General features: G+C 41.0%; 3 protein-coding genes and 1 long non-coding RNA gene across 4 annotated transcripts; 3 read left to right on the top strand and 1 right to left on the bottom strand.

Annotated features, from left to right (window-relative positions):
• The first annotated feature begins 494 nt into the window (after positions 1–494).
• Positions 495–2,429, top strand: LOC134070002 (uncharacterized). Its single transcript, XR_009936874.1, has 3 exons — positions 495–676; positions 1,732–1,968; positions 2,185–2,429. It is a non-coding gene; the product is annotated as an uncharacterized LOC134070002 (long non-coding RNA).
• A 362-nt stretch (positions 2,430–2,791) lies between these two features.
• LOC134070630 (receptor-type tyrosine-protein phosphatase H-like) lies at positions 2,792–8,588 on the top strand. Its single transcript, XM_062527028.1, has 11 exons — positions 2,792–2,807; positions 2,922–3,015; positions 3,110–3,172; positions 3,421–3,502; positions 3,641–3,731; positions 3,818–3,888; positions 4,107–4,244; positions 4,801–4,923; positions 5,090–5,250; positions 6,734–6,869; positions 7,427–8,588. The coding sequence occupies exons 1-11, from the start codon at positions 2,792–2,794 to the stop codon at positions 7,565–7,567; spliced, it is 1,116 nt and encodes a 371-aa protein (XP_062383012.1). The 3' UTR covers positions 7,568–8,588.
• Positions 8,589–11,450: 2,862 nt separating this feature from the next.
• si:dkey-197c15.6 (putative nuclease HARBI1) lies at positions 11,451–13,476 on the bottom strand. The gene is made up of 2 exons (XM_062526182.1): positions 12,408–13,476; positions 11,451–12,262 (listed from the first exon to the last, which is right to left on the bottom strand). The coding sequence occupies exons 1-2, from the start codon at positions 13,126–13,128 to the stop codon at positions 11,742–11,744; spliced, it is 1,242 nt and encodes a 413-aa protein (XP_062382166.1). The 5' UTR covers positions 13,129–13,476; the 3' UTR covers positions 11,451–11,741.
• A 2,346-nt stretch (positions 13,477–15,822) lies between these two features.
• Positions 15,823–19,237, top strand: LOC134070629 (myosin light chain 4-like). Its single transcript, XM_062527027.1, has 7 exons — positions 15,823–16,317; positions 17,359–17,386; positions 17,532–17,681; positions 18,503–18,676; positions 18,852–18,929; positions 19,031–19,073; positions 19,179–19,237. The coding sequence occupies exons 1-6, from the start codon at positions 15,823–15,825 to the stop codon at positions 19,057–19,059; spliced, it is 954 nt and encodes a 317-aa protein (XP_062383011.1). The 3' UTR covers positions 19,060–19,073; positions 19,179–19,237.
• The last annotated feature ends 4,823 nt before the right edge of the window (positions 19,238–24,060 follow it).

Raw genomic sequence — 24,060 nt, 5'->3', positions numbered from 1 at the left:
ACAGTATATTCATCACCAGAAGTTAATTAGACATATTTGTTATGTCTCCCATTCAAAATATGCCATTCTAATAATAATTGAAGTTATCATCTTTGGATATGACTGAGGAGCCAGTTCTATTACTATAATAATTTCTGTCAGTATCTCAATAATCTCTTAAAAAAAAAAATAATACATAAAAATTTGAATTCCAAATTCCTCTTAGTCTACTACCACTATCCATCTCCTCAACCCCCTCCAAATTTCCTCCGACATTCTACAGTGTAAATGCAAATATAACTCTTGGAATGGCCATCAAATCTTTTCAGTTTATGCGTGCATCCCTCCAGCAGTCTGTGTTCTAAATGCAAATCTTTTTTTCTGTTGCTGTGACCCACCTGTCTGTGTTTCTGTCTACCCCTCCCTTCAGCTCCCTCTGATGTTGATCAGGTACATGTGGTCAATCGCTCTGAGACTCAACTAGAGCTGGAGTGGACTAAAGTCAACAACAACGCTAATTATAGTTACATACTGAGATATAGTAATGGAAGAGATATCAACATCACTGGAAAAAATGGGGAGGACACAGTGAACCACACAGTCTCATCTCTCTCTGCTGGGACTAAATACTCTTTCACTCTCTTCACTGTGTTTGAAGAAGTGAACAGCACAGGGTATGACCTCTTAACTGTTACAAGTAAGTTCCTTCCTGATTCCAATCCCTGTGAATTCCTGACTTGGCTAGACAGATTCTCCTGCAAAGTCATGTCCTTTACAACAAAAACTGTATACAGTAGTTCAGTTTTATGGGAGAAGCTATTTGATGGTAACCTGACTTTCGCCAGATCCTGTAGTTCGCTGACTGCTTCACACAAGGATCTGGGACTTCTCGATAGGAGATGTATTTCTGAAGGCGGGTCCTTGTAAAACATCCTCGCATGTGATTCGATAAACCACTTGCCTGTTATCTTGAATGACGTGCTAGGCTTCTTCAAGCTCTTGCCAAACCCGGTCGGTAGAAGAGTAAAAACATCCTTGCCACCAATAAATGTCTTCAAAACTATTCTCTGTTAATCTTTTAAAGAATGAATACTCAATAGATTCGACAAAACGGTTGAAATAGCAGAATCAATGTCAGCACAAGACTCCTCGCTGCGTGCCGCCATTGTTATTTGAATCAAACACTCGCTTCGGCGCTCCTGATTGGCTGCTTATTTTTTGATCACTGGCCCAGGGGTTTGGATTGCCCTCGCGTCCAGACCCTTGTGTGGAGCTCAGCGAAACGCCTCTGGTGGAGCATGGCGGAACTACAAGGGTCTGGCGAGAGTCAGGCTAATTTGATGGGGCCTGAGGGAAAATAAAGCCCAGAGTTTTCAAAAGCTGCTATCTCACACAATGCTGAGTGTTGATGTGTAAGCCTATATGTGAGGGTCTATTTACATTTTGATACTCTCTGGTACTGTACTGCATAGCTCCAGCTCTTCGTTCTAATCTACAGTACTGCCTGGTACTGTACTGCAGAAACATACTTACAGCGAATCAACACAGTGTTTTAGGAAGATAGAAGGGAGGAGTGTATCTGGCTGATTATTTAAAAAATACCAATAACTTGCTCATTTGATTTGTCTATGTTACAGTAGGCCTACTCAGTCAAACACTTAACATTTTGACCTGCACATTATTTTGACATCTTCAAAAATGGAAATATTTTAATGGGGTGCAAGCAATACTTCTTTTGTCTTTGTCTCAAAGAATTCAACTGTTCTACCTCACACTGGACCGTCAGCAATTTCACCATAGAGGCAGAGGTTCTGGGGGCCTTCACCATGGCAACAGCTAATAATGGGAGTGATGGTGATGTGACTGGCACTGTGGTGGGAAACAAAGTGACCTTCTCTCACCTTAATCCTGGGGATACTTACAGTGTGTCACTCTATTATGAGTTGGATCAGGAGAAACTCCCACAGTGCACACACAATTTAACTTTTGGTGAGTATTTTTCCTAGTCCCACTTTGACTATGCAATGCAATAGACAATATATTTGATAACTTTTTAACCAATAAGTCAAGTCAAGTCATTTTTATTTATATAGCGCATTTAACGTGCACAGAGTACAACCCAAGGCGCTTCAATAATGTCCCGGGATTTTTTTTTTTTTATAACATTTACCTTTAATTAAAACCCCTCTGTGATTTCTGTTACAGTTACAGTTCCTGCGATAGTGCCCGATTTTAGTTGTAACAGTCGAGACTATTCTCTGAGTCTGAAGTGGGAGAAACCAATTGGTGAGTGGAGTGGAGTGGAGGTGAATTTGAGTGGGAAAAGTTTTAATTCAACATCAGATAATGAACTGACAGTGGATGGGCTGCAGCCTGCACAGACCTACAGCATCAGCATCACAACACTCTCTGGAGCCACGAGGGGATTAACTCAACCTTTCAGCTGTCAAACTCACTCAAGTAAGAATTTGCAAAGAGCAATTGTTTTTTTTCTGTCATGCAGTTTTGAAATTGAATGATATACAGTATTTGATATAGTGATAAAATCTTGTAATATATCTGTAACGAAGCTGTTGTCTGTTAGCATAAGAGGTGGGCCTTTGGCTAACCAAGTAATAATATGTGATGAACCACCAATGGTGTAGAGTTGTGTATGCAAGGTAACTGAGAGGATGTATCACCTAATTGTTGTCACGGGAACGCATGGCGACTACGCCGCTCCGTTTCGCCACTGTCTTATGTATCAGTCTTGTGTGTGAAACGCTTTGGGTTGCAATATACAAATAAACTTTACTTACTTACTTACTGTGTAATGGCATCTCCTCCAAGTAAATCAATACTATTACAGACTATTAATGTCATAAATTGAAATGTTTGCTGTTAAATCAGATAATAAGATCTCCTGTGTGTCCCTGTGTCTGTACCTGCTCTGTTCCCCTCAGCGGTGATCTGGGTTCCAGTGCTGGTCATCATTCTGCTGGGCCTCCTGGCAGCAATGGGAGTGTTTGTGCTGCGAAGAAAGCCCAAGTTGCTCAGGTTACTTTTGGACAAAACCATTTCACAAGAAAAATAACTGGACTTTACATTTCAAACAATAGTGTTAACTGCAAAATGTTGCATTCTTGTACAGCAAAGTACACATGTCAATGTATGAAAGGAATTCAGACGCTGGTCCTTCTCAAGACAAATTTAAGTATGTTGTATTCATTAATTATGTTTTGTGAAATAATTAATTGATAAGAAATGTAATTATGAATTACATTATTGTATTATTAATTGCTTGATTATTTCTATTCTGAGTAAAACAGGACTTAAGTTTAGAGTTAAACTGTTGACATGAAATGCAAAGCTTGTATTGTTTACAAGAAATATTGACACAGTTAATCATTTGTGTTTGCTTATTTTCCTACTTTTGAATGCCAATTGACTGCATTTATTCAGGGCCATTCCAGTGACCAAATTTCCAGATCATTTCTACCGCCTGAGCCGCGATGAGAATCGAGAGTTCTCAGTAGAATATTCGGTGAGATACAACATAATTCACAGAGATACTGTAGATGAGAACTTTGTTATGAAAGTCTAGTCTGTTTTGAATATTTCAATCATTTACAGTACTATATTGCATTTTACCAGTCACATTTTGTTTGTCTGTGTTTAAAAGCAATTCAGCACTGTAGGAGCAGACCTAAGTCAGCATCAAGCAGCTCTTCCAGAGAATAAGAGCAAAAACAGATTCATTGATATACTGCCATGTAAGCAACTTGCACACATACCCCTCTGCAACATACACAAACACACATACTTCACTCTATCAAGTAATTTCACCCTGTTTGTCCAGATGACTGTTCTCGTGTGAAGCTCAGTACACGTGGCCAGAACTCAGACTACATCAACGCCAACTTCATACCCGTAAGTCTAGTCTACGCTACTTCCTAAAATATTGGTTATCCACAGCACTTACTGATTGTTCAGTTCACAGCACTGCCACTACTGTTCTTATGTGATCTGCCCTCAGCTGTTCTGATCTGCAAACTAACTACATTAGCCATGTTCTAAAACAGTGCCAGGCAGCTACAGTAGGCAGCAGAATAAACGTGGTAAAGACACACTGCATTCTTATCTATAAGGGCTATGGGGGCAAGAAGATGGAATACATTGCGGCTCAAGGTCCACTCAGCTCCACCGTCAGTGACTTCTGGAGAATGATCTGGGAGCAAAAGTCAGAACGGATTGTCATGGTTACCAACTGTATAGAGAATGGAAAGGTGAGTATGGTGAAGTCTAGGTTGCTGAGGTGGGTATACTGTGATATTGCTTGGGTGGCCTGATGTGCTCAGGGTGATGCTCAGGTAACTGCTTATCTAATAAAATCTAACCAAGTGTTACTTATTGATTTTATATCAATATATATATATATATATATATATATATATATATAAATGGTGTACTGCGCAGACCTGCGTATTACCTATCCACACCACTGGGTATATAAAAGGATGGTGATGGTTGATGTGTCAGTGTTTGTTGATTAAAAAGAGGAAAATAAAAACATATTTTGGAGATAGATCTTAATGCCTTGATTAAAAAATGAGAACAAATCCAACCTTTAAGGACACCAATTTTCTTTGTGAATGAAGAATGTATCGTTAACAAGGAAGATTTTTTTATATGTTTTTATTTTTTAAAGGCCAGCTATTTCATGGATTCAGGATACTATGTATCCTAATAATTGTATGTTGGACGTGTTATCAAGAAAAAAAAAGTAGTAATGTGCGATAAGTCTCTCATTATCATTTGCATCTTTATAATCCTGTCTTTCAGGCTAAGTGTGACCACTATTGGCCTAAAGGCCCTTCTCCATGTCGCCATGGTGACCTACTCATTACCATGACATCAGAGCGTAAAGACAACAACTGGACCATGCGGGAATTGATTGTAAAAAATGTAAGACTTATTCTGCCATCTCTTAACCTAACTGTTTTCAGAATTAAATAAGAATAAGTGAGTGTTCATTGTGTGTGTGTGTGTGTGTGTGTGTGTGTGTGTGTGTGTGTGTGTGTGTGTGTGTGTCTGTGTCTGTGTCTGTGTGTGTGTATGTATGTGTGATCAGGAGGCCAAATCTGAGGAAAGGCGAGTTAAACATTTCCACTTCACAGCCTGGCCAGACCATGGTGTTCCTAAGGGAACCAAGGAACTGATTCAGTTCTGTGGACACATTCGGCAGCACATTGACAGTTCTCAATCCTCAGGGCCCTCAGTTGTGCACTGCAGGTTGGTAGGCTACAAGAGTCAGCTATCCGTTTATCAAAATGTTGTACGAAATGCGCAGGTTCATGCCAAAAGATGGGTGAGTGAGTCGGTAGGCTACAGTATGAGCATTCCTAGAGGTCTTTTTGTCAGTTTAATGACTAGTTGGGAGTAAAAATAGCAAGATTAGTGATATGTTAAAGCAACACTAAAGAGTTTCTCGTACCTTAAAATAATGTTTCCAAAATAATTTCACCAGTTCATCAACTCATAGCAGGGTCAACTGCAGTTCTGCGTTCACTTCACGGCCCTATATCAGCTATAGCCGCACTATCAAACATATTAATTGAGTATTGTACTGTGTTCTCTGATGTTAAAATAGTATTCAACTTTGATTGATAAAAAATAAACTCAATTGCAATTTTACAGGCCCAATTGTAAATTGTACCTTACATTTAGCCTGAGTATTGAAATGGTTCTTTTGACTTAATGGCGCCGTCTTAGGCAACCACAATTGAACTTCAATGGCTTTGCGATATTTGACATCACAAGTAGGCTTTGTTCTAATTCGCCCATTTTTTTAGTGTCTATTTCTAAGTTCAAGATTTTAATATGAAGGAGTACACAAGCATGCCTCATGTTCATAACCTCTTTGGTTATGCACCTCTCCTAATTCACCAAAACCATGACAAAAATGATTTCCTTTCTATGTCCCCTTTAAAGTTATACTATGCAACGTTTTTCAGTTAATCAATTCGTTCCATTCTGTTATATATGATTAAATGAGTCATTACCGGTGGAACAGTGTTTTTTTTTGGCCGCTCTAGTGGTCTGTAGCGGTAGAACCACACTTGCAACTTCAGGAGACCTCGGGCACGCACCCATGCTCCACTCCAGGAAGTGTCATGTAAAGTCTCATGAAAAGTTACGGCAGACTGACCGATTGAAGAGTTTTGTAAAATATACATGCTAAAGCTGTAGGGGAAGCTCTGCAGAGAAAGCGAAACCGGCGATGAAATCGCCAATCCTGAATAGTATACCTTTAAGCCCCAAAAACGGCGTCGCTATCTAAACAAAAGGTACATCTGATAAAACATTTAGTTTCCACGTGCAAGTGTTATGGTGTAAACTGTCATTGTCTCTCGATTGAAAGGACAGGTGTGATTTGACCAACTGAAGCCTCGCCTGTCAGTCAGAGCTTTCCCTACAACATGTGACCCTAATCAATCCTACCAATATAATTTCTCTTGTTTTGTAGTGTACCCCTCAGAGAATTCAGTTCACTCAACTGCAACCCTGAGAAACATGCATGTCTCATAAATAGTACCCTTCGTTGCTTTAGAGTTGCCATTCATAATGTTTGTGTGTGTGTGTGTGTGTGTGTGTGTGTGTGTGTGTGCGTGTGTGTGTGCGTGTGTGTGTGCGTGTGTGTGTGCGTGTGTGTGTGCGTGTGTGTGTGTGTGTGTGTGTGTGTGTGTACGCTTGTGTTTTTGGTTATGTCTGTCAGTGCTGGAGTTGGCAGAACAGGCACTCTGATAGCCCTGGATGTGCTGCTGCAGCAGGTGGAGAGAGAGCAAGCCGTGGACATTGCAGGGTTTGTCCATCGCATGAGACGCCATCGGCCACGCATGGTGCAAACAGAGGTGACATTATGCACACCAGATAGATACTGTAGATAGATAGATAGATAGATAGATACTTTATTGATCCCCAAGAGGAAATTCAAGAGATTACACAGAAACATTTTCATATCAGGTATCAGGAAGTACATGAACAAATATTCAGCGTGTGTGAGAAGTGTGGATGCCCTTTAGCCTTTATCTATACGGCCAAATATGTGGTTGCACATGATGCAATAAATTTTTTCTTGCATGGCTTACTGGAAAGCCACTGTACGTGGCTGGGTAATGAGTGACTGCAATAAAAACGGTCGATTACTCAGAGAAACAGAACTACACACCCAGCCATTGTACTGTAAATGCTCTTTGGTTGGGATAAAAGGTGAATCTTTGGTCCAAAGGTCCTGCAATGAGGAAGTATTTGCAGGATATATCTCTGTCATACTTTTAAATATGCTCTAATAAGTAATATTTCACCCCAGTGGTTTAATATAGTTAATATCAGAGTGACACTTTACTAACTTTACTTTACTAATTTCTTTCTTTGTTTTATTTTTTTTCTATTCCCTATTCTATTTCAGTCCCAATATGTATTTCTGCACCAGTGCATCAATGATTGCTTGAAACAGAAGAAACCAGAGGAGCCGATATATGCTAACATAACTGGCCCAGATGTAATCTATGTAAACACTGCAGCCATAACCTCCAATCACAGGAAATGATTGTAGCCTTTGAGATTAGTAAAGGTACATTATGCAGGTTTAGCTATTTTTGGCTCCCTCTAGAGTCATTTATATTTAGTCATCTATATTTATATTTTACTCTGCTGTTGTTAATAGCAAACTTCTTTTGAATTATCCCCCTGCACGAATTAAACATGTTTTTGTTGTGAAGGATTAACAACAAAGAGCTACATTATATCTATACTGACAAGGTCATGTTTCCCGATTCTCGCGAGATTTGATGGGTCACCCTTCTTGAAGTTGCACGGCTGGTTTTCTCAGTAGCAACTCGTTATGTCTATGCGGTGGACATTAGCTACGGGTGAACGATTCACCTATTTCAAGTTTGTGTCGTCACATTGAGTTCGTAAAAAAATATTGCATATTGTACCTTTAACTTGCTGTTTCACAATTTTAGATAAAGGACAAAGATATTTGCTGATAAAATAATCCTGTAAAGTCAAAATGTCCACCAGAGTGACCGAAACACATACAAGAGCATCATGATTATATGTAAATATTACTTCTTCACTCATAATAATAATAATAATAATGATGATAATAATAATGATAATAATAATAATAATAATAATACATTTTATTTATAAAGTGCCTTTCAAGACACCCAAGGTCGCTTCATGGCCTAAGAATTGGTTTGTGCTGCATCTTTTGGTCTGATTAGGCATGACATCTCTGGTCACAAGCTCCGTTTGACAGTTTAGAAACAGGCTTCACTCTATAAAATATTGTAAATAGAACAGTTTGAGCTTTACATCATATGGACTACCTTTCAATTGAAAGTCTACAGGCCTTTGTGACATTTGTTTTTTTGTTCTACGATGCAATTGTATGCTTAATGTTTGAAGTAGGAATGGTTGTATTGCATTGCTAGTATCTGACTACTTAATGCAAGGACAAGAAAAAGCCTCAACAGATCAACACACTGTAATTCATACCTCAACATGGACACCGTACTGCTCATCATGTAGAAAACAGAAGTAACCATAAACTGTTAACATTAACCCATTTAATCCCAACGGTCACAATTGTGACCGATTTTTTTTTTTTGCTTCTGTGCCTTTACAGATGTCATTGTATGAAGTATCAATACATTTTCCCCAAAAATGGAAACCTGAAAGGGTCTCAGTTAAATATGTGAAGTGCCAAATGTGTAGTGTAATTTGTCACATGGTCAGAGCTGCTTATGTTTTGGTTGCACCCTGAACAGAAAATTTCCACCCAAAAGCTCCCAAACTAAAGCTTAGAAAAGTATGTTTATGTAAAAATAGGGCAAAGAGTTTGGGTACACATAATCTTTAAGGTGTCTAGTATGGAGGGATGCAAATGAAATATGTGAACTTTGTTCAGCGTTCTCATAGCATGAGTGAACATGAAGACGGTCACAATTGTGACCGCTAGGCAACTACAGAGTCAGATTTTGGGGATTTTCTCTTTTTTTGACACATTTCTTTGTCCAATTATCTAATTTCCAATACATTCCAAACAGAGATGATATGGGGACATTGTCCCAGGTCTGTTATTTACATTTAAATGTGTATCACAATACAATACTCAACATTGCCTCTGCAATTCTCTGCTATATTCTAAGTGTGCCGATTTTTACATAGAGAAGCCATTGTATCACACTATTATACATAGCTATTGTAATAGCTAATTTTCTATGTTGTTCTTTTTCTTAATTTTACTTTCAGTAATGTCCTACACATATAAGATCTAACTGACTGTCCAGATTTTACAATCATACCTCAAAAACAGTAAATCATTGTCCCCATTGACTATATTCCTATATATTCCTATATTGCATATGTCACAGGTGGTGGGGGTTGTAATCAACTCGCCAGTCAGCCTGTTGAAGGCAAATTGGCTGAATGTATGCAAAGACTTGCAATAGACATGAACAACCTTACCAGAAAATATATTCCCCACCCCTTTCCCAACAGCCCCCCAACCCACCCCCCAACACACACACTTATGCACAGTAAAGGGCCTATGTCACAGGGGCCAGGCAGACAAACCAGAAGCACAGCTTCATGTGATCAAAAATAATTGTCTCATCAATCTGTCCTGACACTATTGTATGTCCACGTTACAGACTGTGTCCTATTATGTATTTAGAACCTTACTTAATCCAGTAGTCAAATGAATTAAATTGAGCAATATAATGGATATCACACCGTTCTGACACTAGATTAGGCCAATAACTGAGGTCAGAGCAGGCTCCTATGCTCCTCAGGGTTATTTGGGATCAAGGACAGTGGTCCTGTGTTCTCCAAGTCAAGCATTGTATGTTTCCAGGGTCCTCCAGCATTATAAAGCACATAGTAGATACCCGAATGAGCATAGGTCCCAGGATATAGGACACTGGGGACATAGAGCCTTATGAATATGAGGCCTTTGGAGCAAAGGGACCAGGTAACTTAGGATGTCACTTCATGTGTGTTCACTAATTCACGGATGGGATAAATGCAGAAACCAAATTTCTTGTGTACGCAAGTATACTTGGCTTAAAAACTTGATTTACAATAATAAACAGACAAACGACATCTCTTTTTGCAACATGTGGTGGTTGTTGCATTGTGGTATATAGTTGATATAGATGATATAATGGCTTTTCTATGTAAACATGGTAAGGTTGTTCATGTCTATTGCAGGTCTCAGCATACATTTAGGCATTATGCCTCTAACAGGCTGACTGGCGAGTTGATTATACCCCCCACCACCTAGTTTGTATATGTGACATATGTAAAATAGTAGTCAATGAGGACAATAATTTACTGTTTTTGAGGTATGATTATCAAATCTGGACAGTCAGTTAGATCTGATATGTGCAGGTAATGACTGAAAGTAAAATTAAGATAAAGAACAGCATAGAAAATCAGCTATTACAATAGCTATGTATAATAGTGTGATATAATGGCTTCTCTATGTAAAAATCGGCACACTTAGAATATAGCAGAGAATTGCAGAGGCAATGTTGAGTATTGTATTGTGATACACATTTAAATGTAAATAACAGACCTGGGACAATGTCCCCATATCACCTCTGTTTGGAATTTATTGGAAATTAGATGATTGGACAAAGAAATGTGTCAAAAAAAGAGAAAATCCCCAAAATCTGACTCTGTAGTTGCCTAGCGGTCACAATTGTGACCGAAAATAAAACACTCCTTTTCACCCACTTTTTTATTAAAATTTTAAAAAATAGTAATTGATTACTTCAAAGGGTTACTCAAGACACATGATTTTGATATTTTCATGTCTGGGAAAAATTTGGGATTAAACGGGTTAATTCATGCATGACAACTTCCTTAAGGCACTTGAATCTGTGAGTCTATTGAAGAGAATTGAGAACTCGAATATCTAATTATGTGCTTCAGTAACATGTCAGCATTGTAACATTATTGTAACATTTTAAATATAGTTTAAATTATCAACCAAAACAGATTGGATAACACGGATACATAATTTTAGCTGTAAAATGTAAATAAAACATTTAATTGTATTTTCTTGTCCTCTTTGTCCTAAGTACTGTATTTTTGCTGTGTATTCATTATTAATGTGCAGCCCAGAGACCACTTCATGAAAACTCTGAAAATACAACGCTGGGCTTTTCAGCCTATGGGCCCTGATTCAAATTCTTGGCAAAGTGCAAAGTATAATTAAAGTTGGTTTAATAACAATTAGTTGCAAATGAAATACGAAGATCCTACATTCAAACAGCAATGGGTGAGCTAAAAGCCTTACACCTCATGATGCTGTTAGGTCAACCACAAGAACTTACTGTAGCTCATTACTGACTTTGCACTTTCACTAGCAATTTAATAATTTAGCAGATACTTTTCTACAAGTAAAGACCAGAGGGTACATTTACAAAAGTATGTTTATTCTCAGGTGTGATTTACACAATCAGTGTTGGTAAATAACAACAAACATTGCAAGCAAACAAAATAAGAAACAGAACTTAGAGACTTTCTCTGGTATGCACTCAAGTATTGAACTACCCTCAGGTTCATTTGCAGTTGACGTTTAAGCTCTTTTGAAAACTGCATTTTCAATCAAAAAAAAAAAATCTTCAGTAGGCCATCTTCATAGAACAAAAGTTGACATATGAAAAGTAAAAAAAAAAAAACATCTCAAAAAAATATTTCTCTGTCTAGCTGTCTTGTTCTTGTGTCTGTAAAGTCTCTGAGCCGTGCTGTCCCCTTCCCGGGCTCCCCTCCTCCTCCTCGTCATCCCAGCAGCCCCCCTGCAAACCAGCTTCAGCAGCCTGCGAGGGCTCGTCAGAAGGGCTGTGGAAGCACGTTAGGATCATGTCGTCTTGTATTTTCTCTGCTTCACTGATGGTAGTGGCGCTCTCGGGCCTCTCTGCCGCGAATGGCACCGGGTGCAAAGGCTCTGGCACCAGCTCACGAGGAAGTGGGACAGAGAACTTCTTAGCGATGTTATGGAGGACGCAGCAAGCGTAAATGACCCGGGCTACGTGGTCAACGGTGCCAGAGTGTACTTGGCCCAGGTCCTCTAGGCAGCGGAAGCGGTTCTTTATGGAGCCAATGGTCTTTTGGCTGCAGGAAAGGGCCTTCTGATGGGCTGCGTTGTAGGACAAGCTGGCCGCATTCTTGACCTTGGAGGGATGTTTGGGTGTCAAAACGCATGTGCTTAGCTGATATCCGTGACCTAAACCAGAGGGGTAGAAAGGAGGGAGGTTCGTCACTCCGCTCACAATGAAGGAATTAAGCAGGGAGTGATGGAAAGAGTTATAAAGTAAATGGGTATAGTGTACTAGTGGCCTACATTACTGGGAAAATGTGATGTGCCTTACCGATAACCCAAGTTGGTCCGTTGTATCCTTGTTTGAAATGCTGGAAGATTACCGACTTCTCCCAAATCTGCTGTGCAGGTGTGGCCCCTGGACAGCATTTCTCTACTGCCAGAAGATTACCATTCACATCGCAGATGGTCTGAACCATTAGAGAGTTATAATCTAGGGAATTCTTATATAAGGCCGGGTTTTCCACGGGAGGCGTCACCTTGATATGCATACATCCAAGTACACCGACAGCATTTGGAATCCTACTCAAATCCTTAAGGCCTTGTGCTACACACACCCTGTCATTGTGGCTACCAGGAAAAGTAATAAATTTCTCTGCGAAGCCAGCCAATAGCCTTGACACAGTTTTGACAGCATCAGTGGCCGTTGTTTTATCTAATCCCGCCAAGTCTGTGATTTTCTGGGACAAGGTGCCATTTGCGTAGAAGTAAAGCGCTACTAGCACCATGGCATCCACCTGCTGGGAATCCTTATGCTGGTCATGGCTATCAGTGTGTAGACTGGTCCTGATTAAATCGGCAATGAATGTCAGACACGGTCGGTTGAAGTGAAAATTGTTGAACAGAAAGGCATCATCCAGCTGGTCCAGAAGCCTTTGAGTCACGTTAACGTTAGTTCTGCCCTGACTGTATTTTGTAAGGTTGAGATTTTCATTTGCAGTTCTGAAAACATGCTCTTGCACGGCTAGCCACACAGCTGGTGCATATGCCATTCCTCCCAAATGTAACTTAATATCAATTGACCTAGTTTCCAATATACCAAGATAACTTTCTATACAACTACTAAGACCAACTTTCGCTTGGAAATTGCCAAGCGCGGGTCGCGATTTTTCTCACAATGCTAAGCAGCACGATGGGCTACATTTCAATCTTTACCGTTCAATAGGTCTCTGCCTCAGTAAATAAACATCGTCTATGTAGGACCTACACATACACTGTCACAAATATCAGCCAAAGCTCCAAGTCATTCAGAATTTAACTTAGATTAATGTTACCGTTATATTACAGAAGGCTAGGATTTATTGCTCCATCTTCATCAAACACTGAAAAAGCTGAAATTCTTCTTCCTCTTCTGTATGTTCTGTATTTTGCGATGTCAGTGCGTTACCGCCACCTATTGACCTGAGGTGTGAAAAGATTTAAAAATAATTTCCTGCATTCCATAAGTAGGCAAGGTAAGTCTCTATCTCCCCACAATTATTATTCATTAGCCAGATTGATGTAAACAATGTAAGGCATAGGTTATATTAATGTAAACACAAGCACATATTAGTGCGTTTTTTTAGCCAGTGTAATTACTGATTTAGCAGGGGGGTTGAGAATATTTGCAACGTAGGCCTACTGTGCAGGCATGCGGATTGTCCAAATGGGTTGATGGGACAGTGCCCAACCAAGAGGTTTGTCCACTAATAGATCCTTGTTCAATCAGCTTTTGTTTGTTAATGGTTAAATGGCCTGTAATTTCAATGACCTACTGTACCTCTCACCAACATAGCTTCCATGAAACCGTTCCAAAATTTCTCATGGCAGGTTTTATTTTGTTACATTGCTGGCACATTTTGCTCATTATATTTCTGACACAGTCACATCAACATAGGCTACTTCTTTGCTCATATGGTCCCAGTTATAATCAATGATAAACCTTTAACGCATAAGTTAAGAACAATTGCCAACGTTTGGTTATGACTTAACTGTTGGTCGCCATCTTTGTCCCGAGGAATTATTCACAAAAGTAGGCCTAACTCATTAATCACACATGGTTGATTTTTCCCACTTAACAGAAGGCAGGGCTATCCCTGTTGAAAGTATCAATGAAACGTTTAAAACATATATTGATTATTTTTGGAAAAACTGTGAACCTATACTTATTGTAATAATGGTTACAGTAATAATACATTTATGCTTTGCTATTTGCTTAAGAGGCTGCATTTAAAGACTTGCATCATCAACAGCTGTGGTTTCACTCTCAGGTTAATATGATATTGCTGAGCATCATAAGTAAAACAGTTCATTGCAGCAATTATGTGGTGTGGATGGATCTGTAACTCTAACCAGGGGTCAGTGTGCCAATTTAGCCCATAATGGGTCAAGCGCTCTCCCAGGAGAAGCAGCACAGCTCTGGGATACCCTGCCATCGCCCCATACTTAGACATACATGCCATCGGCACACACATGGCATATAGTACATACAGTACCGTAACATGGGTTAGGCCCATGGGGGATTGAAGCATGACCAGGAGATAAGTAGAGTGTACAGATAGGATTCTGGAATGTCTCTCTGTGTGTGTGTGTGTGTGTGTGTGTGTGTGTGTGTGTGTGTGTGTGTGTGTGTGTGTGTGTGTGTGTGTGTGTGTGTGTGTGTGTGTGTGTGTGTGTGTGTGTGCGTGCGTACGTGTGTGCGTACGTACGTGCGTGTGTGTGTGTGTGTGTTTGTGTCTGCTGAATAAAGGGAGTGAGAGAGAGCATTCACTAAGCCACTGTAAGTGAACGTCTGTCTGTTTGGACACACGTATCACATGCATTTTTTGCTGGTGTGTGTGTGTGTGTGTGTGTGTGTGTGTGTGTGTGTGTGTGTGTGTGTACGTGTGTGTGTACGTACGTGCATGTGTGTGTGTGTGTGTGTGTGTGTGTGTGTCTGCTGAATAAAGGGAGTGAGAGAGAGAGCATGCACTAAGTCACTGTAAGTGCACTCCTGTCTGTTTGGACACACGTACAGTATCACATGTATTTTTCATTGGGGTGTGTGCGGGGGGTTTGCATGGGTAACAGTTAAGCCCCAACACAAGGGTCTATTCATAGTGACCACTCCAAAGCTGGCCCTCTTCATACACACTGTACACATTTGTGTCATTTGTCCCCCTCCTTTGCCCAGTCATCCCCCCTGATTCAATGGAGTCTCCATTCGAGGTGGTAATCAGGTCATCTCTCACACATCTCACTCAATTAGGAAGGTCACACACTCTCACACACATCCTGTGGACAGAACAAGAGAACAGCCTTGGGGAGGGGGGGGGGGCGGACATGGTCAAGGAGTGTATGAGCAATGGACAAGAAGAGGAGTGTGGCTCCCCAAGAGGTATAGTAGCCCCTCCTGGGGTTAAGTGTCCTTTCCTTTTATAGAACCATACAGTAGCTAATATTTGGGGGTGGGCTATGCCAACACCCAACAACCACCTCCTACTGAAAAAAAATGAAAACAAGGGAGGAGAGAGACAGAGAGATGGAGCAGAAAAGAAAGAGAGCAAGAATAGAACAGTGGAAGAGGCAGGGCGTTAAGAGAGAGAGAGAGAGAGAGAGAGAGACATAGGCAGGACCATTACATATAACTCTTAGAGGTCTGGCCCAGACGGGCCATTGTCTTTACTGGAAGCAGTAAGCACCTCAGCAGCACCCCACAGCCCAGAGTCATGCCTGCCAAGAAGTCAGAGCCCAAGGCAGCAGCCAAGCCAGCAGCGGCCCCAGCATCACCGGCTCCAGAGGCAGGTCCTGCACCTCCTGAAGCCCCAGCTGCTTCTCCTGCCCCACCAGCTGCTTCTCCTGCCCCACCGGCTGCTTCTCCTGCCCCCCCGGCTGCTTCTCCTGCCCCTCCAGCAGCTTCTCCTGCTCCCCCGACAGCTTCTCCTGCCCCTCCAGCAGCTTCTCCTGCCCCTCCAGCAGCTTCTCCAGCTCCTCCGGCCGCTTCTCCTGCCCCTCCGGCTGCTTCTCCTGCCCCTCCAGCTGCTTCTCCTGCCCCTCCAGCTGCTTCTCCTGCTCCCCCAGCCGCTTCTCCAGCTCCTCCAGCTGCGTCTCCTGCTCCTCCGGCCGCTGCTCCTGCCCCAGTAGCCCCTGCTCCTGCCCCTGCCTCGGCTGCCCCTGCCCCAGAGCCACCAAAAGCCCCGAAGAGCGCCGCTCCACCTGTGAGTGTTAAATAGCCGCCGAAGGACCTGCTATTTGTTTGATTCACTCTTCCTGTTTCCTTTAAGAATCTGATGAGCAATTTTGGTGATATGTACTGTCGTCAACTTCAGGAGAGGTGATATACTTGATATGATCTGAATTGTTATCTCATGTTATGGTATATCGAAATGAATGCAAAGGTAAGGGCATCTTGTAATGATTCATGACTCCTTTGTTATTTGTCAGCTATCTATCAAAATGGTGTGATTATGAAGAAGGTTCTCCCTAACTCTTAACAAAACTCTCAGTTGAAGATTTTACCATCATGTTGAAAAATGTCAAAGTTGACTATCTGAATTGATGGAAACTTGGCGGTGCAACAGATAGCTACTATAGCTCAGTGTACAATATGCACATAAAGAATGTATGGATGGATGTGACTGTCTGAAAATGTGCGAGCTCCGTCTGGACTCTGATGCCTGTTCTCCCCATGCATCTGTTTGTAATGGGCAATACTGTACATTGATACCCCACCCTGGTGTTCCTCTATTGTTCTCAAATTAGCCCTCTCCCTCCATGGTAGAGACAGCCACAGTAGACAGTTTGGTGCTGAAGAGTTCCATAAACTCATGGGGGTGCTATTATTAGAACACAGAAGCAGGGTGAACATGTTTGAGGGACAGTGCCAAGCTCTGGCCTTGGCTATACACCACATCTGTTCAAGGGATTGATGCCCTGTCGCACAACAAAGCCTTCTCTTAAAATATGTAACGCTGAAGTCATCTATTGGAATGCAGCACACATTCTTATATATTGTATATCAGCATGTCTTTTTGACAAATTTAAGGAAATCAAATCAGATCAGAGACCAGTGATGGTGAAGCTGCTTACTTTTAAAATGTACAATTAGGAAGTAAATTGAATTAGGAAAGGTTCTATTTGAAGGTACACCCTGTTGAAGAGCATACGAGGCAATAAAGACAATATTATTTGAATAACGTGACACTGACAGTGGAAAATGGCTGTGACTAATTAGATTTGTGTGTGTGTTTGTGTGTCTATTTCAGGTAGACTTCAGTGCTGATCAGATTGAAGGTAATCAAATATCAAACACCTTTTTTGGTTGTATCTATTGTGTACACAGAACATGGTTTGCGTTGATGTTTCTGCAACAGCAATACTGCGCGTACATCAAAAATTATATAGTGACTTCATGTTTGTGTCTGACGCCCGCTCACAGAGTTCAAAGAGGCCTTCCAGCTTTTTGACCGGACCCCAACAGGAGAGCTTAAGATCTCGTTTGCCCAGTGTGGAGACGTGATGCGGGCTTTGGGTCAGAACCCAACAAATGCAGAGGTCCTACGAGTGCTGGGGAAGCCCCAGTTGGAGGGTCAGTCAAACTTTCTCTTTTACCCTTCTCTTCGCTATCACTTCCATCTTGCCTGAATTGGCTGTTGATGATTGGCAGAAGAAGGGGGGTTCATTGTTATGTGATCAGCCTCATAGAAAGATTATCTGTTTAAAAAAATAGCCTCACTTATGATATCTTACCAACTAAACCTGAAATGTCACCTTACATCATGCGTTTTTCATCATGCATGAAACCTGCCATATCTGTCATAAATAACCAGAAATAAAGTAGAAATACCAGTAAGCTAGAGGCTCACAGCAGCCACACCAATTCCCAGGTGAAGATAAGTTTACAAAACAAGCCTCATTAGTTTACAAAACAAGCCTCATTCCCCAGAGCATAACAGAGGTGTGGGTTTTGTCACTTGTGTCATCACCATCAATCCTTCATCCCAGCTTATATCTAGGACATTTACCAGTTCACACTCTGACTGATGACAGTGTCCGATAATCCCACAGCCTGGGTGTTGCTTAGTCATGCTGCGTATTTAGACTAGGGAATGTCACAGGAGCACTGTGAATTCCAAAGGGGGTGACGGGTATATTGGACTACCCAGTTTGGTGGAGAGAACGCATATGCACTTGTCTCCACCATCCAAGGCCACACAATGTTTATCTGACCCTTACCATAGGTTGAGAAGTTGGGGCAATAAACACCTCATATATGTAGCAGGGGGGATAATTTACGCCTTATGGCCACCCACACGCACACCTAAGTTCTCTCTATTAGTGATCATTGATTCAATTCTTTGCAGTTTATTGATGAATGTCTAAAATGAATACTCTTGTTCTTGTTAACAGAAATGAACACCAAGCTGATTGACTTTGAAACCTTCTTACCTATGCTTCAACAAGTCTCAAAATCCAAAGACACGGGCACATTTGAAGACTTTGTTGAGGGACTTCGTGTTTTTGACAAAGAGGGAAATGGAACTGTTATGGGAGCTGAGCTTCGCCATGTTCTGGCCACTCTCGGTATGAAGGCTTGTAGATAATATTCTCATATAGATTCTATAAAACAGCCTGTTCAAATATATTTCTACTATATACTGTATATGATGATAGGATAGGCCTACTATGGCTGCATTATTCATACATGTACATGATGGTATAAATAGTATTTGTCTGTGTAATTCTTTCTATATTGTAGGTGAGAGGATGACAGAGGGAGAAGTTGACCAAGTGCTGGCTGGACAGGAGGACCCTAATGGCTCTATCAATTATGAGGGTATGTAGGCATTCATTTTGATCAACAATTACTGATTTCAGGAATAACAGTAAGTCTATGCAGTCATGAATTACATATTTTTTATGTGTATGTTTTTCAAGCCTTTGTCAAGCATATTATGGCTGGCTGAACAAACCTTCAAGAGTAAGTGTATTACACAAACAGAGGTTGTAATAGAATGGAGTTTCATTATTACAAACATTTTCTGACTTTTTCTAACTATCAATACATTTCCTTTCCTTCTAAAAGGACATAGATGAGTCTTCTTTTGGAGTCCAATGGATATATGACAGTGTGACAGTACGAGGTTTACATGAAGTGAAGCAAACAGCCAGTGGAGAGAAACTAACATCTGTTTGTTCATAAATATTCCCATTGTTATTATTTGTGCATGGGTCTGTAGGCTGTACTCAGTGCAGTTTGGTGTTACTTTTACTCTGAAAATACATATAATAAAGAGTTTGTTTTTAAACGTTTGGAAGAGTTTACTTAATTCACAATAAGGGGAATAAGAAAGAAATGAAGACCTCCCTGCCAAGAGATTCAAAATCTCCCTAAATATTGTCTGTATAATTGCACCCTCATTGACTGTCTTCACCATAAACTCCATATAAAAACACACTTATAAAACACCCATGATTGTCGTGTTTTGATGAGATTATCGCAACGCAACTGCAGCACTTCCAATTCGATTTCGATTTCCCATCCAGCTGTTCTGCTCAGATTCATTTTTTCTCCCCACTCGATCAAAAATGCTGTGGTGGTACAGTTGCTAGTACTACAGAATAATAAACCCCCGAACATTCCCTTGAGCGTTCTAGCACAGCTGCCAGTGGATTCCTGGTATGCGCAAAGCCAGGGAGAAGTGCTAAGTCTCCCCGTAAATTCAATACGTCAGGAAGGCCACCATCCCCTGCAGTCTCCCAGTGTGGTTGGGGTGTCCCAGAGGGAAATACAATGCAATAGGACACACACAATTCTCTGAAATGAATCAATGACATCACAGATGTCAAAATGTGAGGCAAGGTTGTTGAGTTGTGTATGTGTCTCTCTCCATATCTCTCTCTCTCTCTCTCTCTCTCTGTGTGCATGTCAATGAGAGTATGTAGCATTCCAGAATAACAAAATTATATTTAAGAAAAAATAAAAACAGGCCAACCTAAAGCGAAAAGGACAAATTTTGATCAAACTGACAGACAAACATAGCAGATGTTAAATAGCACAAACAAACCTCTAAGGGGATTGGGCTCACTTTGGATAAGATTTATAGTAGCCAGATAGCTATCTGCTCAATCCGACTTCATTACTCTCAGGCAATGAGATTACCTTACGTTAAGCATCGGAGCTGTCTGTTTCAATCTTTTTGGGCATGTGATGGTCACTGACACACTTACCACTAAAGCTCTAAGTTCATTTGTCAGTCTTAAGGCTAACAGTTGGACTCCCAAAAGTTGTACTCCCACACAAGAATTGTTGTCAGGTGCAAATAGGTCTTGGACAGCTCATTTATCTTATAGGAGTAGGGAAACCAAAATGCAAAACCAAACACAAAGACACATGGACACACACACACACACGCACACACGCACACACGCACACACGCACACACACACACACACACGCACACACACACACACACACACACACACACACACACACACACACAAGTCACACAAATGCAAATGTTTGTGTGTTTGTGTGTGTGTGTGTGTGTGTGTGTGTGTGGAGGGGGGGGGGTTGTGTAGGCTGTATGCACTACATGGGCATTGCCTTCGACAATGATAAGGAATAAAGTGGCATGTACCTTTTCTGTCTATTGTAGAGTTAAAGTTTATGCTTTTTAGTAACAGAACAGTTGTAATGATTCTGGATGTTGATACTGGATGTGAAATGTTGAAAGATTGTGACATTCAAAAGCTGAGTGGAAATTTAGTCTTTTTAGTAGACATATTAAATTGCTTAGGCATTATTATTGTATATATTTATATTTGACACAAATGATATGTGTAAATGAAAATGAAGTTAGTATTCGTGTGAGATTCGTGTGTCCAATTTCACATGATTCATGTTCTGACACGCACGCCCAAAGTCCTCTATCGCTGATGCAAGGTTCCGGAACTGTCTGACAGTCTGACCTCATGCACAGAGCACTAACGACACCTAGTGATGGTGTGTGGTACTAAACAAGTCTGTCTCTTTCCTCTCCTCACAGAGACGCACATGGTGCAGGAATTAAGGCGGTCCTTTGTCTCTTAACAGTTGGCGGAATTAACAAACTTTCAGTAGCAAATAAAATAGGGGCCAACCAATAGGATAAACAATTAACATTAGTGTAAATGCAACCGACTTAATGAAAATTATTTTCATTATGGACGACGACTACATAGAAGGACAATGACACTGGCACTTTTAAACAAGTGTCATTGTTCTGTACTATTCTTCTGTGTTGGCAGGCAGGAGGTGTAGTGACCTGACATGTAGCCAATGGAATACAGTGACACCTGGCAGACAGTGATGTCGCGGCCAAGGTAAATCCCCATGCCTCCTCTGTGGCAAAACTAAATGACAGATGTTATACTGGGAACATTTCCAGAATTTCAACCGAGAGAGATAAAGAGTCTGCCAAGAGCTGGGTTAGCCACAGGGTTAGGGACTAGGCTACTATGTCTTTCGGACTTCAGCTGACATATCGCAGGCCTACATAAAAATGCACTTGTTTGCAGTGACCTAAGGTTTCAATAGTCTTCATAAGACATAGATGGCAATGGAGTAAAATGATCAAGAGTTGTGCACTCTTCACTATTTAGGTCCAATCAAGAATCATCTGCTTTCTGAAGGTCAAAGTTCATATTAGTAAACGATTCAAATAGATGTAGGCCTACATGTATTAGGCTACTTGAAGTCACTGAATAGTCAAACCATACATTTACAGTAGGCTATAGGTCTCTCATGGCATGCAACACGCACATTGGTATTTGAGTTCATTTAAATATTTAGGATAGGCTACATTGGGCTATTTGCGATGTTGCCAATTATCTTCAGTTTGTACTGACGTGGGCCTGCTGCTGACAGGTTACAGTGCAATAATTCAATTCCGCCTAAACGTATAATCATCACTCATCTCTCTGGCGCCCTCTCTCCGAATCAGGATTTCTGCCGTATTACAATTTCGCTGCGCGCCGGTCCTCTCAGTGAGCGATTGCAGCTGGAGAGACAATAACACAGTCGGTCACACAGGTAAGGAAAGCAACCTAATTGTATTATTGTAGTGATCTTAATCAAGTTCTGTCACCAGCAACCGTAATCCTAATCGCGTTGCAATAGATCACGTTTTCTGTCCGACGTTATGCAACTGTTGGGTTCTGCAGGTTTCGGCGTCCGTCGTTCCATGTTGACTATGCTGTATTTTGCATGAGGTGGGAGAGGTTGGGCCTCTTAGTTTACGTATTAATTAACTGTAGCTCCAGAAATCACGAGAATTTTGAATTAATCTGTTGTTTTATATTGCCATTATTTATCTTCAATGGTTTCCGAATAAATCCAAATATATTATTTACATTTTATTTCATTCAAGACTGCTAAATCTTAGTAGGGGATATCAATGTAACGGCATTTATGTACGTCTGTCAGTAAACATCAGACGTGTAGCCTATTCTAGCTCCATTGCGTTGACTATATCATATCTAGAGAAATGAATACCAAAACAGTTTGTTGAAGGTTATACAGAAATCTAGATTAATTTCCCGTCATCGCCGGTGCGCATGGCACGGTACAACGCTTTGTCTTGTCCGAAGATTATTAAATTCGTTTATGAGCCCATTGCCTTTAACCGGTATATGCAATGGCCGTTACATGTCCATTTGTCGACAGCGTTTTGAGAGTTACATTTGACAAGGCCCAATTTGATTGAAGCTATGACAATCGTACATTTGAGGAAAATGTATTATTACATTGTACAAGTGAGAAGGTTGATTGTCTTGCAGACATCGTCTGCAGACTGTGTGCAGGCTACATCACTGTATGTATCCTTATTGAGGATCGTTGTTGATTCTACAGTCAGGCATCTTTGTTGAAATGGTCTCCATTTGCTTCTCGGGAAAAGCGGTACTGATGCGGGCATGTCTCCAAACCTGCATGCTCACAGCATGCATTGCGTTAGAGCCGCGACGATGGCTTTGGCTTTTCAAAGTGGTTCCACTGGTTTTAATTTTTAATGTTTTGCTAGCTGTCGTTAAAACCTTCTGCTATAATACTGAAGTCAGCGCCATTATTTTACCAGGTTGTTGTTAGATATGCAATGGCACGTTGTTGTGATGTTGGACAAGCAGTTTTCCTTTGGGTTTGCGCAAACGGCACCATGCATTATAACCGTGTTATCTCACACACATATGGGTTATATTATAATCCGATTCAGAATGGGGGTGAGGTAGAGACTAATCTAAATGTAGGACTATAATGAAACGTCATTATTGCCTACACTCCTCCTTCAACACAATATGATTCTGTTTTAGGCTGATATAGCCTAGGCCTATTGAATCCTGATTTAGCGATTATAGCGGATCCTATTGCCGGCTGAATAAACATCCAATAGCTTCGGACAGGCCTACATCCTTGTAATTATTGAGTAAATACCACCGTTTCGGTCATTCTTGCTCGATTTAAATATCCACTTGACCAGCATTTAAAGCGGTAGGCAGACACACCCCTTTCGCTCAGCTTAACTCGGTGCAAGTGCTTTGGAGGTGCAATGTTGAGATTGGGAAATACCACCTGACACATGTGGTCCACATTGTAAAATGGGCGCTCCCTCGCCCTCGTAGCCTAGCAGCATGGCCTCTCAGCCGATGCTAGATTCCTTCAAAGTAGCCTACAATTGGTGGCATCTGATAATCCGCTGCAGCAGAACTGCCGGACAAAGCTGTTGTAATTTGATTTAGGCTATTTGAACCATATGCTCTGGATGTGTGAGATGAAGCATGCCAATTAAAGGGAGTTCATATAGCTCTATGGTATTTAATTGGAGACCCACCTTTTGGAAGGTGTCACATTATCACGATTCAGTTGTTTTTGTTGGTTGTCCTCCTTTTGTAATGCACCAGCAGATAGCAGAATACGATTGAATGATAATTCT

This window comes from Sardina pilchardus, chromosome 22 (assembly GCF_963854185.1).
Source record: "Sardina pilchardus chromosome 22, fSarPil1.1, whole genome shotgun sequence".
In the NCBI taxonomy this organism is placed as follows: domain Eukaryota; kingdom Metazoa; phylum Chordata; class Actinopteri; order Clupeiformes; family Clupeidae; genus Sardina; species Sardina pilchardus.
This window is presented reverse-complemented; position numbering and strand designations above follow the sequence as displayed.